Raw genomic sequence first — 19,721 nt, 5'->3', positions numbered from 1 at the left:
CTCGATTCGACTGAGATCCAATCCCGACTCGATTACGATTGAAGCGTATGTGGCATTCCGCTATTTTTTCTTTGAAATAAACGTTTTTATCCTTTTCTGTCATTCAATAATGAATCATTTTGTCTGCAAATGATTTACGATTGCAAAATGATTGTACAGCAAACTACCGTATAGACCAAAATCATCAAAATAGCAGACCAATCGCACACCAATCAAATGTCAATCGAATACGATTGGTCTTTTATTAGTAGCAGAATGCCCGATATGGTTAAAACTGCTATTACGATCATATTGCGATTCGATTTCTATTAGATTTTGACATTATTAACTTAGGAGAATCGGGGCCCTGAATATAGTTTGTTCAGAATCAGTAACTGAATCGATTCCAATAGTTTTTACACCATGTTATATTTTTTCCCAAAATTATCTAAAAAACTTTGAATGTTGGACACCACAAATAGGTGTTTATTCTCGCACAACAAAGGTCACGGCGAGTTCATAGCGGGCGCGAGCGCACAGTGCTATCGCGTTGCGCGGCATGTGTGCGTTTTGTGGTGATTATGTATTTTTACGGACAGTCCCGTAACTTAACAAGCTTATAACTTTGTGATTTTTCATGATACGGTTTTGAAATTTCGTACATAGATTCTTTACATAAAAATACTAGATAGGTGTATCAGGTTTCGCATAAACAAAAAATAACGTTGTATAACGATAGCCGATGTAAATACTGTGATGCTGAAGTTGCTGATCTGGATCATATTGTTCTGAAATGTGCAAATTTTAATTTCCAACGTTTAATTTTAGTAAGTGAAATATGTGAATGTGAAGGTAATGTTAATGATGAATTTGAATCCGAAGAAATTCAACAAAGTGTTCCCCGCCAAGTTCAGGAACTACTTGCCAACAAGAAGTTTTATAAGACATTGTATAAATATATATGTAACACAGTAGAAAAAATATAAAAAGGTGTTAAGTTAAGAGTATTGTATTGCAAATAAGTAGGTATAAGATTATTTTTTCTTTGTAATTTAAAAGTATTTTAAAATTATCCATGTTTTCGGCTGAAAGACTTGTATCTATGGCCAAGAATAAATTAAAAAAAAAAAAAAAAAAATGAACTTATGTTAATATTTCCCATGCATAGTCATATGTGTTTAAAAATTTGTACGTTTAATATCATTGGCGGGACTCCTTTTCACACACGGTCGGTTAGCCCCACGGTAAGTTATTAATTAACTTGTGTTCTAATAATCTGATATTTGGCCGAGGAGAGTTTGTCTTGGCAAACGAGAAGGTTCCATCCGCTGCACATGCCCTAGCCAGCGCAATCTTCTTTGTTTAAGAAGTGCGGTTATGCTAGGTATGCACGCCATACTAAGCACCTTCTCGTTTGTTACTCGATCCTTCCAAGAAATATCCAATATGCGCCGGAGACAGCGCATATGGAAGTTGTTTAATCTCCGCTCCTGTTTAGCATACGATGTCCAGGGCCCCGATTCTCCTAAGTTAATAATGTCAAAATCGAATAGAAATCGAATCGTAATATGATCGTAACAGCAGTTTTAACCATATCGGGCATTCTGCTACTAATAAAAGACCAATCGTATTCGATTGACATTTGATTGGTGTGCGATTGGTCTGCTATTTTGATGATTTTGGTCTACACGGTAGTTTGCTGTACAATCATTTTGCAATCGTAAATCATTTGCAGATAAAATGATTCATTATTGAATGACAGAAAAGGATAAAAACGTTTATTTCAAAGAAAAAATAGCGGAATGCCACATACGCTTCAATCGTAATCGAGTCGGGATTGGATCTCAGTCGAATCGAGTCGAACGTCAATCGAATGGCTCTTAAGTAAAATTAGGAGAATCGGGCCCCAGCATTTCACAAAAAAGTTGTAGAGTATAGGGCCCACACAACGCACCTTGATAATTTCAGCTAGAACACCGTCAATTCCCGGACTTTTACCACGCTTTAGCTGGTTGATAGCGGTAATAAATTGCTCAACTGTAGGTACAGCGTCGAGCTCGGTGCAAACAAGTAACTCGGGGAACATTTGAACTGCTTCGGGCTCTACACCAATGGGTTGAGAGTAGAGATTTGAGTAGTGTTCTACCCATCTATGAAGCTGCCGATCCGCATCTAAGATGCAAGAGCCGTCAGCCTCCTTTAGGCGAGCTGTTTTGTTTGGTAAAGGGCCCAGCGCTTTCTTAATAACCAAGTATACGCCAGAAAAGTTGCCAGTTGAAGCATGACTCTGAATACTCTTACAAAGTTCCAACCAGTAAGAATTGGCACAAAAGCGCACATTGCGTTGGAGGTCTGCTTTGGCTTTAGACAATTCGCCGCGTGTCGTACTTGTCGGATTCTGTCGATAGTTCAGTGACGCCTGACGTTTTAAATCCAGAAATGGTTGAAGATGGTCGATGTTTTCTTGGGACCAGTCATGTTTTGATGTAGGTTTGTAGCCGAATGCTTTTGCCGCAGTTTCCGTGAGAATAGATTTTATTTTAACCCATTCCTCGCTGGCTGACATGTCAGGATCCCAAGAAGCTGATTCTTCTTTAATTAGCTGCTGGTAAGAAGCTATCTCATCTTTGGATGTTGACGTTGGTACTTTCAATTTTTTACTACCTATAGATTGCGACGAATGTATCTTTTTGGGGCAAAAAGATGCCGTGGTGACGACGAGTGAGTGGTCGGTATCACAATCTGCGCTATGGAATGTTCGAGTGTGCAGAATGTCCCCCAAGTTCTTCTTTCTAGTCAATATGGTGTCCAACTGATGCCAGTGTTTTGAGCGAGGATGTTTCCAGGACACTTTGTGCATAAACTTTCCTTTAAAGTAGGTAATGGTTACACAAAGCAGATTCTGCGAACAGAATTCTAAGAGACGTTGTCCGTTCTCATTTAATGTCCCTACACCGTGACTACCCATACAATCTGGCCAGGATGCATGCGATTGACCCACACGTGCATTAAAATCCCCTAGGATAATTAGGCGATCCCCTGACCGAACCCTACTTAGCGTTTCACATAGTTGGTCGTAAAAAAGGTCTTTGGATTCGGGAGAAGATTTTAAAGTCGGTGCATAAGCGGATATTAAGGTGACAAAGCCGCTGCTTGTGCTTAAACGACACGTCATAATGCGTTCCGACACTCCTCGAGGATCGTCTATTGCACTGAGTAGGTCATTCCTTACAGCAAATCCTACTCCATGTTGGCGACTTTCGGAAGATTCCTTTCCTTTCCAGTAGAACGTGTAGTTGGTCTCACGTAACGAACCTTCATCAGGTAATCTGGTTTCTTGAAGAGCTGCTACAGCTATGTTGAGTCTCCAAAGTTCCGCGTCTATTACCGCAGTTTTGCGCAGATGTTGAGTGCAATCAGAGCTTCCAGAGGTGTCCGAGAAGCCTGTCCTCATAGTACGGACATTCCATGTACCAAAGCGCATGGATTCGCGTTTCGGAGTTTTTTTATTGTTGTTATTTCTTTTTGCCACAGGTGAAATCGTTAACGGCACCGACACTCTAGTTATACTAGTGCTTCCCACACCCAAGGGAAACAGGCCAGCACCGAGACGGACGAGTACCTTACTGGCCGGGGGCTGCCCGGCTTGAAGCGGGCGGTAACTAGTCAATGGGCCTTCGATGGACCCTCCCACTGTCGAGAGTGACCCCTGGCGTCCGCGCTTACGTCTATCTGCTTGGACTTATAACCGGTCACTGCCACTCCCCGTGTTGTTTTCCACACAGCATAGCTGTAGTGGGTGAAGTGACCTCTCCACGGATGCTGCATCGCCTGGGATACAGTTAAGATAGTGCAGGCTTTCCCAAGACCTACACCACTCTCTCGTAAATAAAAGCCCATATAAATAAAAGCCCTAAATTATAGAATAATTTACTAATTTAGTAGAAAATATTCAATCTGTCTCTCCAAAAGTTCGATTCCGATTTAGTTTAGTGCCATCTATTATCATTAGTAGATAACATACCCAACTACGTCACAATATAACCCGACAAAGTAAAAAAACACCTTTCCTTGAACGCTTAAGGACTATTTGATGACTTCGTGATTTGCTGTCATTGTAACCAGTGCCTTCCCCAGTTTTTTGTACTAAGATTAAACCGCCTGATTTTACATGTGTCATGTCATTGACATTAAAATCAGAGGAGAATATAAGGGCAGTGTTGCTATTGTTTCCATAATATTTATTGAATTTAAGATATTGTAAATTATACTTCGGCCGTTCAGAGAATGCGTTCCTGACACCTATCAGTTAGTCACGACTAGTGATGGGCACAACATAACACTGAGTTCGTTACCGTTCCTTCAAAATGAACCGCCGCATTATTTTAAGATTATTTTCGTTTTAAATTGGCGGAATCATTTGTTTTATATTTTAGTTATTTAAGTGGAAACCAAAAAAAGGTAATATTCATATAATAAAATTGTTTTATTTATTCTTTGTTACAAGTACATTGAATTGAATGTGCGAACAGAATATTAATCAGACTCCGATTTGCTTGAGGAGGTGGTGTCTTCATCATCATCTTCGCCCACATGTATAATTATATTATTATCAATAACAGAATCAATCCTGATATCTCGGTCTAACAAAAGCCGGGTAATCAAATAAAAACAGATCGAAAACACTTGAAAAACGTGGTCTATGCGCACGAAACGACAACGGACGACTGTTTTAGCGTCACAAAATGGCGGCCCATAACGCCATTTGGGGTTACCATTTTTAATCTAAGTATAAAAATGCGGTTTGGTCATAGTTTTATTTTTATATTTCATAAACGTTATAATTAAGTCTTATAGTCCATTATTTTCCAATTCTTAAAAAGAAAATCAAAACGTATTATTTTATATTATAACTGTATAAGAACAGATTACGATACTTGCCTGTTATTTTTAGCACAGCACTACAAAATATAAACCGCTGACATAACCTTGTAATAGCGCAGTATAGATTTAGAAAAATATTGTTTACCAAGTTATTTGACACTCAGTTTGGCACAAAATTATAACATTCATTGATTATTGATATAATAATGTTGTTTTAATGCTCCTCAATTGTTAAAACGGTAAACAACCAGCAAAAATATTTTTATCGTAACTGCAACGCCATTGCAAAGTTACGTCGTCAGTTCAATCGCGACGTGTCAGGAACGCATTCTCTGAATGGCCGAACTATAACATGATTAACTGCGTTTAATCATCATCATCATCCTCCGAGCCTTTTTCCCAAACTATGTTGGGGTCGGCTTGCGATTAACTGCGTTTAATATATTTTAAAATTAATTTAACTAAAATTAACTAAGTATAAAAATAAAAGATGTGACTTTTAGAATTTTATTACAGAGACATCTATTGCTGATTAGACAAAGCAGAACATAAGTTTCACCGTTAAGGAATGAAGATGGCGCTGCTTCATTAATCGTCAAGCTTGATGTAGGCAACTGTCCCCCCCTGTTGTACAGTGCGCAAAGCGATCCCCACTCTTCCGCCGAGAGCTCATTATCCGTGCCGATAACTATACTACGCTATCCAGCAGTTTGGTAATCTTTGGGTATCAATAAATAAAACCAATAAATACACTTTTAAAATCAACAATATTTATTACAAAACTCACTCATTGTCATTAACAGATAACAACTCAGTATTTTTTTTTCATTTATCTGCACAGCGCATGCATCGTAACATCATCTGCCAAACCTTTTCACAACTATGTTGGGGTCGGCTTCCAGTCTAACCGGATGCAGCTGAGTACCAGTGTGCCACAAGGAGCGACTGCCTATCTGACCTCCTCAACCCAGTTCCCCGGGCAACCCAATACCCCTTGGCAAGACTTTCTGGCAGGCAGTTGAACGTTCTATGAATGAGTATATCACTCACATTTCAGAGATAGTTCTGCCATTATATTCAAGAGACTTTACTCTTTTTCCCTGCTCCTCGTTGATTCTGTAAAGAAATTAAAAAATAGATTAATTATAAAAGAACTAGCTATTGCCCGCAACTTCGTTCGCGTGGAATAGTGACTACCAGCAGATTTTTGATTTGACCAATAGATGGCGCTATATGTCCGGAATATTTTTTTTTTTTTTTTTGTAATAAAAACTATCCTATATCCTTTCTCAAGTTTCAAACTATGTCTGTACCAAATTTCACACAAATCGGTTCAGTAGTTTAGGCGTGAAGAAAAGACAGACAGACAGAGTTACTATCGCATTTATAATATTAGTTTGGATGTTTAAGAGCTGAGTCAGACACACACAGCGGTCAAACTTATAACACCCCTTTTTTGCGTCGAAAGTTAAAAATAATAAGTTAATAATAATAAGTCGTCGTGGCCTAGTGGGTAAAGAACCAACCTCTCAAGTATCAAGTATCAAGATTCTAGAATCAGCAAGTACCAAAGCAACTTTTGTACTTTTTAAGTATATCTTGGACACCAATAACTGTTTTGGAGGGCACTTAAACTGTAGATCCCGGCTCATCTTTGGCTTACAACCAGCCTTACCTAGGGTTATTGGGTTGCCCTGGTAACTGGATTCAGGTGAGACAGGCAGTCGTTCCTTGTAAAAGACTGGTAGTACTCACCGCAGGGTTAGACTGAAAGCCAACCCCAACATAGCTGGGAATAGGCTCGGAAGATTATCATCATCATCATCTCAGCCGGCGGACGTCCACTGCTGAACATAGGCCTCTCCCTTAGATCTCCACAGATACCTGTTGGAGGCGACCTGGGAGATTATAGTTAAAAATAATAAATAAATTTACCTGAGGGGAGCCTTTTTTTCTTTTATAACCTTTTTTTAAACCAGTATCATCAATAATTTTCTGTACAAGTTCAGTAGTGACACCAAAGTCCTTGGCCAAGTCCGGTACATTACAACATTTGGATACCTTAAGCCTCTCTTTTACTCGTCTGGTTAATTCTTCCTTCGTAATCGCGTTACAATTGTCTTCTTCACCATGTAAAGTAGTGCTTTCATGTTCTACAAAATTACAAAAGGCATTAAACTCGTAATGGTGCGTTCTGAATGCTAGCCGCCACTGCATGAAGTCGGCCGCAGCTGCACTACTGGTTTGTATGTATTTACATGAAACCGTTTTATATCGAAGATTGTCATGGTATGGGCATGTAATGAGGAGGGATGATACGCATGCAAAAAGTGTGTGCTAAGTATGAATGTAGATGGATGGAGAGGAAGAGGAAGACCTAAGAAAAGATGGATGGATTGCCTGAAAGATGATATGAATAGGAAGGGAGTGAGTGTCAGTATGACGAGTGACGGGAAAATGGAAGAAAATGACATATTGCGCCGACCCCAAGTAAAATTGGGAACAGGGCAGGAGAAAGAAGTTTTATATCGAAGCGGCAGCAGCACGTGCAGTCGCCCTTAAGCCCTGTATTCATGATAAACTTTTTTTTAGCCCTATTGTTGATGAGCGACAAGAATGTTGCTAGAAACAAGTATAGTTATCGGCACGAATCTTGAGCTCTGACCTTCATCTGCGTAGAAGTGATTTATTAGCAAAGAACCAATCCCGAGTGACGGCTATGACGCGATGCACTGCGGGCCAATCACCGCTTTAGCCCGCCCTCGCGCCTCACTTCATACCATAAAAGGGACCCAATAAATTACTTCTGCGCGTGAAGGTCAAAGCTCAAGATTCGTCCGATAACTATACTTTGCCACTTTCTATGTGTTTTTGCTGGGAAGAAGAAGTGGCGCAACAAACTCCCCAGCAACACTGTCTGTCTTTTAGGTTCATCCAAAAAGCGATTTTGTTTTATATTATGTAGTGATTCTGCAACACGTAGTATTATCAGCAACTCAGCAATATGTTGATGCAACTTTATTTATAAAAAAATGTTTACCATGAATACTGGGCTATACATATTACATTATCAATTGTTTTCAAGCTAGTAATCGAAACGTACCTTTAATATTTTCACATATAGTAACACTGCCATCCTCATTCATAGTCAAAGATCTTTCTGCAGGAACAAAATTATCTATTGTCTCAACATCACAGAACGTTTTTACTATATCCTTATATTTTTCATGTATAATAACAGGTTTTGTAGTTTCTACGGTCTTGTCATCAATAAGGTTTAACTTAATATTTGGTTCTTCGGCAATATCAGTTGTAATGAACACTTCTTGCACTGTAAGCGTCGGTTTCAAAATTTCAAGGTTCTCTTTAAGAAATGTTATTTGCTCGGCTATCTGAAACAGAATGATATATAATAAAGTTTGTTGAGTAGGAATGTTACTGAGAAATAAACGCCGTGGACGCCCACGGCGGCTGTTCTCATTTAAGGAGATCAGCCAGCTGCGCAGGACATATTATAGTGCACGTGCATTTGCTTGGACTGCGGTGCACTCTCTATTCCTTCACTCTCATGGCGCGATGGGACGACAATCCGACACCACCGGAGAGAGATCACAAGCAGGACAGTAACGTGCTCCCTGATGCACGGGTGAATCAATCACCAACTTCCAGACTACAGGCTCCTTTGTGAAAGTTTTTAGAAGCCCACAAATAGATTTCGGCCCGACCCGGGAATCGAACCCGAGACCTCGAGCACAGCAGCCGCGCTTGCGACCAGTAGGCCAACGAGGCAGTCAAATGTTACTATACGAATCATGTTACTGAACAATAAAGTTGAGAAAGAGAAACAAATAAAGTATCTCGACTTAGCGCACGAGGTTGTCGCCATGTGGAATGTCGACACGGCTGTTATTACGCCGATTGTCGTTACGGCCAATGGTCTAATAGCCAAGAGCCTCGACCAACACCTCGGGAGGCTCTCGTTGGGCGGCTGGATCAAGGGACTGATTCAGAAGGCAGTACTCCTTGATACGGCGCGTATTGTGAGGAGGTTTCTGTCTCTGGGACCCTAACCATCGGTACCTTGGACCCTGTGCCCGATATCGGTGGCCATCTATTTTTTTTTATATTTTTTTTTTTTATATACATATTTTTGTTTTTAATATTTCAAAATGTAGGAAAATATGTTGATAAATCAATAAATGAACTACCAATTTAACTAAAAAATAAAGACGATAAACAATACTGTTACCAAGTAAAAATGTTACTGAATAATAATGTTACTGCCTAATAATGTTACTCACGGTATCGCCGCAATTCATCAGTCGCTGCAGCATTCCGTCGCTTTGCAGCGCTTTATGCCTGAACGCTGAAGCCGCTGAAAGTCGAGCGGCACACTCGTAACACACGTATTGGAAAATACCATCGTTTTCACCAACCTGAGGATATCAAATTGTTCTACTGTTAATTGAAAGAATTCTATTAATATTATACATGCAGAAGTTTGTATATATGGGTATTTGTCCCTATTTTACTTATATTTTACTGTCATTGAACATCCTTGGCAGTCGTTACGGGTAGTCAGAAGCCAGTAAGTCTGACACCAGTCTAACCAAGGGGTATTGGGTTGCCCGGGTTGAGGAAGTCAGATAGGCAGTCGCTCCTTGTAGCACACTGGTACTCAGCTGAATCCGGTTAGGCTGGAAGCCGACCCCAATATAGTTGGGAAAAGACTCGGATGATGATGTCCCTATTTTACTCAGAAAATACTGATGAAACTTTAAACTGGCTGTAGGTAAAGATATCATCAAAATAATATATAGGCTAATTGTAATCAGTTGCGAGAATTCTCTCAGGTATCGATTGCAACCGCTGATGGAAGCTAATATAAAAAAAATATTCCTTATACAATATATTAAGAACTAGCTTCCGCCCGCGGCTTTGCCCGCGTCGAGTTCGGTTACATCGCGGTTACCAAGAGAACTCAAGTCCGAGATAAAAACTATCCTATATTCTTTCTCAAGGTCAACTCTATCTCTGTACCAAATTTAATTAAAATCATTTCAGTGGTTTAGACGTGAAAGCGTAACAGACAGAGTTACTTTCGCATTTATAATATTAGTAAGGATAACTTCAGCTTGCGGTTTCACCCGCGTCCCGTGGGAACTACTGCTCGTACCGGGATAAAATATAGCCTATGTTACTCGGGAAGAGTGTAGCTTTGCAACTGTGAAAACATTTTTCAAATCAGTTCGGTAGTTTCGGAGCCATACAAACGAAAAAGTTTTCTCTTTATTGTATTAGTATGGAATTATAGAATTTATTTTATTCATCATGGGACAATAAACAGCCGCAATATAAATGTTACAAGAATCCTACTAATATTATAAATGTGAAAGTTTACGAGAAAGTATAGATGTATGTTTGTTATTCAATATATCATTTTTTTATTTGTGTGTATCAATACATACAAATTGTAACACCTATTATGTTTTTTAAAAGAGTAACCATGGAGTTTCTTGCCCGTTCTTCTCCATAGGAAGCTACTTTTGGAATGGGCAACTAGAATCAAACTTATTTATAATTTTGACGTTCATAAGTGCTTGTAAAGGTCTACATGAAATAAATGATTTGATTGATTGATTGATTTCATTCTTTCACGCCAAAACGGCTGGACCGATTTGGTTGAAATTTGGTATGTATTTAGGTCATATCCTGAATTACAAAGCATTTTTATCAATACACCAAGCGGACGAAACCGCGAGCGGAAGCTAGTAGTTAATAATAAAACACGACTTGGATATATTTGCAAGTAAAATAAGTGTATTTAAGAGCCATTTATAGTTTGCCTAATTTATATTTATTTCAAAGCTTTATTATGTTTTTAGTCATTTACTTTTATTTTTAATTACTTTTTATGTTTAACTCCTTAATTATAATTTTACTTGAACAGCCTAAAAATAATGTTGAGCCTACCTTTAATACAAGAGCATACACTAATGGCCAGTTTCTTCATCAAAAGTAAAAGTCATAGTAATGTCTAAAGTAAAAGTAACGGTCAAATTAGTTTTTTCAAGGCTAAAGTAACAGCAAAACTAATAGAAAAAATGAATTTGACCGTTACTTTGACGATACTTTAGACATGACTTTGACTTTGGCTTTTACTTTTGATGAAGAAACTGGCTGTAACTGTTGTTCCCCTTATTTTTAAGATTGTTTGTATGTATCTTAGTTGGTAAGCCTGAATAAATAAATAATAATTTACCTCAATACCGGTGATGTCATATAACATTTGACACAAGTTGTGTTCTTGTACGTTATACATCTTCACGTGAAACGCGAGACAGACGCGGCAAACCTCCTGAAAAAAATAAAAATAAGCTAACTCTTACCAGTTTATATGGTAATAATACGAAGTATATCTTAGACACCAATGACTGTGTTTCGGATGGCAAGTTAAACTGTAGGTCCCGGCTGTCATTGAACACCCTTGAGGTTACGGGTAGTCAGAAGCCCGTAAGTCTGACACCAGTCTAAGCCTTGGTATTGGGTTGCCCGGGTAACTGTGTTGAGGAGGTCAGATAGGCATTCGCTCCTTGTGGCACACTGGTACTCAGCTGCATGTGGAGTTTCTTGCCGGCTCTTCTCCATGAGACCAACTTTTTGGAACCGTGCAACTAGTGTGACATTTCAGAGCCTGCAAAGGCCTATTTGAAATAAAAACAACTGACTTAAGGGTCCGTTCAGACAGACTGGCTCGGAGAGAAGAGCAAATTCTTAACACGTTGATAATCGAGTACTAAGTACCTATTTGTAGTAAGGTTTATTTTTGGATGTGCACTGCTTTTGTCATTAAGAATGCTCTAAAGCGCTCAGTGTGAAATAATAAGAGGAGCCGATCGGCTAGGATCGTGTATTTTTTCTTGACGTTTGGCTCCGACTGCATGCTCTTTAATGCTCGCGCAGCCGATCGGCTCCGGTCTGTGTGAAAAGAAGAATGCGCGCCGATGCTCTCCAAGCCGGTCTGTCTGAACGGAGCCTTACTTTTACTCTGAGACTGGAGGTCAGTGCCTAACTTATTAGCTAATTTCGGAGTATAATGTAGTAACATGAAACATGTTAGACTTACCTTAAGTTCAACAGGTGCATCTGAAAAAAAAAAAAATACTGTTTAGGGTGGTGGACTAGTGGGTAAAGAACCAACCTCTCATGTATGAGAGGGTCCGATTCCAGGTCAGGCAAGTACCAATGCAACTTTTATAAGTTTGTATGTACTTTTTAAATATGTAAGACACCAATGGCTGATTAAAAGGTGAAAGAAAACATCTCGAGGAAACTTGGACTAGAAAGTTTGAATCTGCACGTACTGATTAATTGTAGTGTAATTATTTGTTGTCTATGCCTTTTTAGGGTTCCGTAGCTAAAGGGTAAAACGGGACCCTATTGTTTTCGCTCCTCTGTGCGTCCGTCCGTCAGTCTGTCTTCAGGCTGTATCTCATGAACCGTGATAGTTAGAGAGCTGAAATTTTCGCAGATGATGTATTTTTGTTGCCGCTATAACAACAAATACTGAAACACTGAAAACTAGAATAAAATTAATATTTTGGGTTGCTTCCATACAACAAACTTGATTTTTTTGATAATTTTTGCTCGATATTGACAAATATATACTTATTGAACATTAGTTTGGATCTACTGATGGACTAGCACTTGGCCGGTTTTTCTTTCTTTTCTATCAACGCTCAATCCTTCTCTGTGTGAGAGGTGCCCAGCAGTGGGACGATGAATGTATATATATACCTGGTTCCTCGTCAACAGGTCCTGGTGACGACGTTTCTTGTAATCCTTGAACCTCTCCAGCAACCTTGTTATCTGTAGAAAAAAAAATATATATTATAAACTACAAGCTTCCGCCCGCGTCCAGTTCGGTTATATCGCGTTTCCAAGGGAACTCTTCAAAAGTCCGGGATAAAAACTCTACTTAAAAAGTGCCCCTTTTGGGAAGTTCACAATTTGAGAAGAGCACCAGGTGCGAAGTGTGCCATTTGAGAAGTGCACCAGTTGCGAAGTGCACTAAATGCGTCAAACCCACCCTAACGCTCAATCCTTCTCCGTGTGAGAGGAGGCCGCAGCCCAGTAGTGGGACGATACAAAAGCTGATAATGTAGGTATGTATGTACCTGCTTCTTCCTCAACAGGACCCGGTGACTTATCCAGTGATTGTTGAACTTCTGCAGTAGCACTGGTATCTGTAGAAAAACATAAAATATAATTTAAAAAAATAAAATTCATTCCTGTATGTACCTATAAACATAATGATATGACGAACTCCAACGAATACATATGCCTTCATATAAAGAAGTAAAATAATATGAAAAACACTTGTGAAATAGCCTAACATAGCCCGGGGTACCCCTGGACCCAACCTTTCCTCTGTGGGGTATCCTACACCCCAGAGCCCCCAAATCCCTTTCCCCTAGGGGGTATTCCACACCCCAGACCCCCGGAAATCCTCAGAGATGTCAGCAACCCCAGCGGGGCCCAGCAGGGCCAAGGCCTGCCGAGGCTGCGGGATTGTTCGAAAGAGATACCGCGGCCCTGGTACATAAAAGGCCTATGACGGAACACGACGGTTTTTAGTCAGTAAGAGTCTGACACTCCCTCACTGCTGCTAACCCACAGCGGGAACGGTCATTTGATGACTATTGCCAACGTTAAAAAAAAAGAAACTGCGCCAATGACTTACCTAATTCCTCGTTAACAGTACTGGGAGCTGCCTCTTGCAATCCTTGGTTCTCTCTACTGACCGACTGATTATCTGAAACAATAAAAAAAAACATCATTTATTAAAGTGAAACTTATATTTACATCGTTGCAAACTTTTTCGCCTATGTGTCGCTTGAATAGTAATAAATACTCAATTCTTTATTAACATTCCATGTTATAACACAGTTTACAGTCAAGAATCAATATGGATCCTATATAGGGCACAGCTTAAAGACATTAGCAGTAGCTTATTCATCCTCCGAGCCTTTTTCCCAACCATGTTATGGTTGGCTTCCAGTCTAACCGGATTAAGCTGAGTACCAATGCTTTACAAGAAGCGACTGCCCTATCTGACCTCCTCAACCCAGTTACCCGGGCAACCCGATACCCCTTGGTTAGACTGCCTGGTGTCAGACTTACTGGCTTCTGACTACCCGTAACAACTGCCAAGGATGTTCAATGACAGCCGGGACCTAGCAGTAGCTTATCACTATATTATAATAATTATATTTAACAACATTTTTGTGTACATGTAAGTGTCTTTTTGAGTGAGTGTGTGAGTTTGTGTTGTTTTGTATGTGTAGGTACTTATATACTTTATTCCTTCAGAATATATTTTGTAACCTTCCTCTTGAAACACTATCTGATAAAAAAAACCGCCTGAAAATCGGTTGCGTAGTTTTTAAGGCTTAAACGTACAAAGGGATATAGGGACAGAAAAAGCGACTTTGTAGTGATATGTTTGACTAATATTTAAATTATTACAGCGGGTTTCAAGGACTGGTAAATGAAATACAATATTTGGATAATCATGTTTTTATTGGGGGTCCACAACACATATGATTATTAAATTAAATTCTCTGTCAAATTCATCCAAAGGTTGTCTGTAAAAAAAACACTTTAAGAATAAGAACAGCGATAAGACCGTCTACTATGACAACAGTTCATTAAATGATCTCTTTGTCGTGGTTTTCTAGTGGGTAAAGAACCTACCTCTCGAGTATGAGGGCGTGGGTTCGATTCCAGGTCAAGCAAGTACCAATGCAACTTTTCTAAGTGAGTACATACTTCTTTCTAAGTATATATTAGACAACAATGGTTGATGAAAAGGTAAAAGAAAACATCTTAAGGAAACCTGGACTATTAAGTCTGAAATCACCAACCCGCATAGAGCAAGCGTGGTGATTAATGCTCGATCCTTCTCAGTATGAAAGGAGGCCGCAGCCCGGCAGTGGGACGATAAAAAGGCTGTAACAGTAACAAAGCATCTAATCATTAAAATAAAAATAAAATACCTGATAAATTGAGAGTTGGTACAGCGTTAGGAGACAATAGTTTGCTTCTTGTAAAATACTTGGATTCAAAATGCAAATGACAAACACGGCGACGTTCAAATATTATGGTATCGGTAAGGCTCAGAATATCACCACCAATATTGTACATCCAAGTCCGAAATCGGTCCGGGTCTTTATCAGGGTTGGGAAACTTATGGAGAGGTTTCTGTTTCAAACCTGTAAAATAAACACATAGTCGCTTCCAATACTTTACTCAATTAACTTCCAAGCTCACTCAGTAGTCATAAATAGTGTGCTAACTTTAAACAATTTTAATCTTATCATCCTCTGAGCCTTTTCCCAACTATGTTGGGGTCGGCTTCCAGTCTAACCGGATGTAGCTGAGTACCAGTGTGCCACAAGGAGCGACTGCCTATCTGACCTCCTCAACCCAGTTACCCGGGCAACCCGATACCCCCTAGTTTGACTGGCATCAGACAGTCAGGACCTACACTTTAACATGCCAAGTCATTGGCGTCCAAGATATACTTAGAAAGTACATACAAACTTAGAAAATTTGCATTGGTACTTGCCTGACCTGGAATCGAAGCTACGCCTTTATACTCGAGAGGTTGGCTCTTTACCGTGATTAAAAACGATTTTAACCCATTCCAAGTACTTAGTCCATACATTTTTGGGCTTTGTTCTTTAAATTGATGAGAGTGTATTAACTTATGAAATACAGAAATACTAATCGCGCGAAAAACAGAGGGCAAACACTAATATGGACTTCTGAGGATACGATCATATAATTTAATAGATACAAATGTAAATACTCACCGCAAAATGTCACACAGCACATTTTCTCAGAAGGCATGTTTAATAGCTTAGGTATGATCTCCTAGCCATCTAGAGATGGGTACCTAACTCAGGAGTGATAGATACAAACACAGAGTACTTTTTATATTATGAAATAGAGGTCCAACTCGACTACCAAACTAAGTAAGACAAGTGGCGCCTTCTGAACGCAGGTTTAAGAAACTATTTGTCAATATATATACATATAGCTACATAAAGCAGTGGTTACTGGGTCTAGGTAGATTTTTGTTTCTTTTTGTTTAATATTTATAAGATGTTTTTCAATAAATAAAACACTGATAACCTTTAATATAATTTATTTTTTTCTTTTAAAACATTTCATGTATAATTTTTTCGCTTTTAGCTTATAGGAATCCGTATCATCATCACACTCTCTCCTATTTATTAATATTTTATTAATATCTTTACAGTAATTGTAAATAAAGAATCTGCAGGATATATTGATTAAAAAGTCTATTAATTTTTCTTTATGAATTTCACATTTTATGAAATCGAATTTCAAATGTATAAATATTAATGTTTTGATGAAATCTTTTAAATATTTTTTTTCCAAACATTTTTTAATTATTGTGTAATTTATATCCTGCAGATTCGAAACACAATTTAAGAGAGAGTCGCTGGGACTGCAAAGCCATTTTTTATTAGCTATATATACTCAATTTCAGCCTAATTTGTAGGAATAAATGATCTTTGAAATAACTTCACTCAAAAATGGCTGGACCGATTTGGTTGAAATTTGGTATGTAGATAGGTGATACCCTGGATTAAGACATAGGCCACTTTTTATCAATACACCATGCGGACGAAGCCGCAAGTGGAAGCTAGTACATACGTAATGTAAATGTATGTATGTATGTATAAAAATGAATTGCTTGTTTATATGTATATGATAAAATATACCTTTTGATGTAGACGGTCCTGAAATCTGAAGAGGTCTTAGTGCTCTTTTTTCAATGCTGAATTTCGAGCAAGATAATCCTGTAAACAACGATAAAATAATATGAATTATAAATATAGTAAATTTTGAAATGTAATATAGAAACTCTTGTATGACATACTGCGTACATACAGAAATTGTGGCTCCAAAGAAATCTCTATTCAGATGTTTTAGACTTACTGCAGCTTTTCATTTTGTGATTTGGAAAGTTTACTTTAAACTCAAATAACATGACTGTTTATTTCTTTCTAACATCAACTCTAGAAATTTGAGACTTAGGTACTCTTTAAGGTAAACAGGTACCTTAATTTGGGTATTTTACTAAAACTAACCTGGCATGTTTTTTGTAGGTACAGCTCCTTTGGCAAGTCGGTTATTCCGGCACCAATATTTTGGTTCGAAATGATCATTACAGACGCGGCGGTATTTGAAAATATGGTTATTTTCAAGTTGCAAAATGTCACCACCAATATGAAAGACCCATGTATTAAATAGCTGCCTATCCTTATCTGGATTAGGGAATTTATGTAAATACCCCGTAGTGTCTGAAAAAAAGGGTAACAAGTTAGAATTCAGTGGAGTCGTGACAAAATGACGACTATTTGTTTTAAGGATGTTGATAAATGCTTACCTAAGCCATTTGTACATCCGGGAACACAACACTTTCTATTAGACATGATAAATATTAATTATCACAAAACGGGTCAACGAGTCCTATCTCAAGCACAAAATTCACAAGATTTCGATCACCTCAAGCACAAAATCGACACGGCCGAAGGAGCAGAGGCTCAACTTAACGGACTTAGGTGGATAAAGCACTAATAGGGATAAAAATCTGGAAAAACAAACAAGACACCGAAAAGCACTTCAGCGCAAACCGCAGGGGCTGGTCACTGCCGTACTTGACTAGATTTCGGTAAAAAATTTAGAAAAGCGCCATCTGCAATCCTCTTCCTAAAGTATTTAATATCTTCAAGTGATAATAGATGGCTCTTTAATCAAAAATTAACTTCCATAAAATATCACTAAAATTATTGAAATCTAAAAATTATTTTATATATTAGTATTACGTAGGAAATCTATCAATTATTTTTATTAAATCTGTACACTATTTTATATACATAAATTATTTTTCTATAATTATTTTTTTGGTTGGCAATAAACCGTGCCAACTGCCAATGCTGAAGTTAGAATTTGAATTTTAATGGCGAGTACAGTACATACAATTTGTGTGTTAAGTTTTCGTCCATTTAAGTGTTTTCTGCTGTTGACTTGCGTTGATTTGAGTTTTACTCATCCGCTGTGTTTTCGGTGAATTAGTGAGTGAGTTGAGCTGTGCTCCTCTGTTTCATTGTTTCACATAACTTGCGAAAAGACGCCATTAGTGTTTAGTATTATTTGCGATAAAGACGCCTTTTTTGTGATATTTGTGAAATAGACACTGTTATTGTGTTATTAGCGATTAGAGACGCTTGTTTGAGTGCATATAATCATGCCGAGGCGGTGCGAATTGGGATGTTCACACAACCCGGGTAAGTGCTTTCTTTATCAAGTTCATAGTACCTAGGGCCCGATTCTGTTAATAGTATCATTAAGTTATTAATATCAAAATTGAATAGAAATTAAATCGCAATATCAGTTTTAACCATTTCGGGCATTCTGCTACTAATATTTATAAGACCAATCGTATTCCAACGACATTCGATTGGTTGCTATTGGTCTGCCGTTTTGGTTTATAGGTACATATTACCATATTATTCTTAGTCTATATTGCCATATTGCCTCAAAGTCGTGGTGGCCTAGTGGGTAAAGAGCCAACCTCACAAGTATGAGGGCGTGGGTTCGATTCCAGGTCAGGCAAGTACCCATGCAACTTTTCTAAGTTTGTATGTACTTTCTAAGTATATCTTAGAAACCAATGACTGTGTTTCGGATGGCACGTTAAACTGTAGGTCCCGGCTATCATTTAACATCCTTGGCAGTCGTTACGGGTAGTCAGAAGCCATTAAGTCTGACACCAGTCTAACCAAGGGGTATCGGGTTGCCCGGGTAGCTGGGTTGAGGAGGTCAGATAGGCAGTCGCTCCTTGTACAGCACTGGTACTCAGCTGAATCCGGGAATTATTCCCAATAGTCCCCTCTAGCGCTGTCCTCCGGGGTGACAGCCGGGAATTGTCTTCCCAGTTATCACCGGGGTGACAATTTGTGCCGACTGTTCCCTTTGAAAACTGACTAGAGGGGACAAATGGGAAGTCTATTTCTCAGTTGTCACCGGGGGGGTGACATTTGCTACGGTTCCTTCTTCCTTCCTAAGAAAAAAAAATGTAATTACCATAGATTTCAGGTTTTTTATTTATTATGTTACATAGAATCACATAAAAAAATATATATATTATTATTTTAACTAACACAATGTCAACAGGCTTACAAAAATCGATTTTTTTATAGTAGTTAATACTACTATAAAAAACAAAAACAACATTATGTTTCCTATAATAGGCACAATCACAGATAACTTTAATTAATACTAATCACAGATAATCACTAATGGTTAAGTTAAAAGTGCTTATTAGTCGCATGCTTATTTGTAACACAGTTTGTAATCTTGTTAAATTAAATAAAATTAAGAAAACGATTGGTGTTAATAGAAATTAATAATATGTGATGTACCTATTAAAGGAAACACAATGTTGTTTGTTATAAGAAATAAAAACCTGAAATCTATGATAATTACATTTTTTTTTCTTTGGAAGATTCTATGTAGCATAATAAATAAAAAACCTGAAATCTATGGTAATTACATTTTTTTTTCTTTGGAAGGAAGAAGGAACCGTAGCAAATGTCACCCCCCCGGTGACAACTGAGAAATAGACTTCCCATTTGTCCCCTCTAGTCAGTTTTCAAAGGGAACAGTCGGCACAAATTGTCACCCCGGTGATAACTGGGAAGACAATTCCCGGCTATCACCCCGGAGGACAGCGCTAGAGGGGACTATTACTACATAGT

At 38.4% G+C, this 19,721-nt stretch overlaps 1 protein-coding gene and 2 long non-coding RNA genes across 10 annotated transcripts in view; 1 reads left to right on the top strand and 2 right to left on the bottom strand.

Moving 5' to 3' along the window:
• LOC124644475 overlaps positions 1 to 19,721 on the bottom strand; it is a 179,006-nt gene that overhangs the window by 23,765 nt on the left and 135,520 nt on the right. The window contains exons 4-12 of one of the 8 annotated variants that reach the window (XM_047183851.1): positions 13,607 to 13,678; positions 13,041 to 13,109; positions 12,661 to 12,732; positions 11,990 to 12,009; positions 11,126 to 11,221; positions 9,165 to 9,299; positions 7,967 to 8,255; positions 6,799 to 7,016; positions 5,612 to 5,979 (exon numbers count right to left, since the gene is read on the bottom strand). The exons of 3 other annotated variants lie outside the window; for them this stretch is intronic. In XM_047183851.1, coding sequence (XP_047039807.1) covers positions 5,941 to 5,979; positions 6,799 to 7,016; positions 7,967 to 8,255; positions 9,165 to 9,299; positions 11,126 to 11,221; positions 11,990 to 12,009; positions 12,661 to 12,732; positions 13,041 to 13,109; positions 13,607 to 13,678 — 1,010 coding nt within the window. In that variant the 3' untranslated portion in view covers positions 5,612 to 5,940. Of the gene's footprint in view, positions 1 to 5,611; positions 5,980 to 6,798; positions 7,017 to 7,966; positions 8,256 to 9,164; positions 9,300 to 11,125; positions 11,222 to 11,989; positions 12,010 to 12,660; positions 12,733 to 13,040; positions 13,110 to 13,606; positions 13,679 to 19,721 lie in introns of those variants that run through there. 4 more of the 8 variants (XM_047183848.1, XM_047183852.1, XM_047183849.1 and 1 more) reach the window with 4 other exon arrangements.
• LOC124644485 lies at positions 734 to 6,108 on the top strand. Its single transcript, XR_006986075.1, has 2 exons — positions 734 to 1,223; positions 5,380 to 6,108. It is a non-coding gene; the product is annotated as an uncharacterized LOC124644485 (long non-coding RNA).
• Positions 16,059 to 17,590, bottom strand: LOC124644483. Its single transcript, XR_006986073.1, has 3 exons — positions 17,348 to 17,590; positions 17,049 to 17,261; positions 16,059 to 16,757 (listed from the first exon to the last, which is right to left on the bottom strand). It is a non-coding gene; the product is annotated as an uncharacterized LOC124644483 (long non-coding RNA).

Source organism: Helicoverpa zea, chromosome 30, assembly GCF_022581195.2.
Source record: "Helicoverpa zea isolate HzStark_Cry1AcR chromosome 30, ilHelZeax1.1, whole genome shotgun sequence".
Lineage (NCBI taxonomy): Eukaryota > Metazoa > Arthropoda > Insecta > Lepidoptera > Noctuidae > Helicoverpa > Helicoverpa zea.
This window is presented reverse-complemented; position numbering and strand designations above follow the sequence as displayed.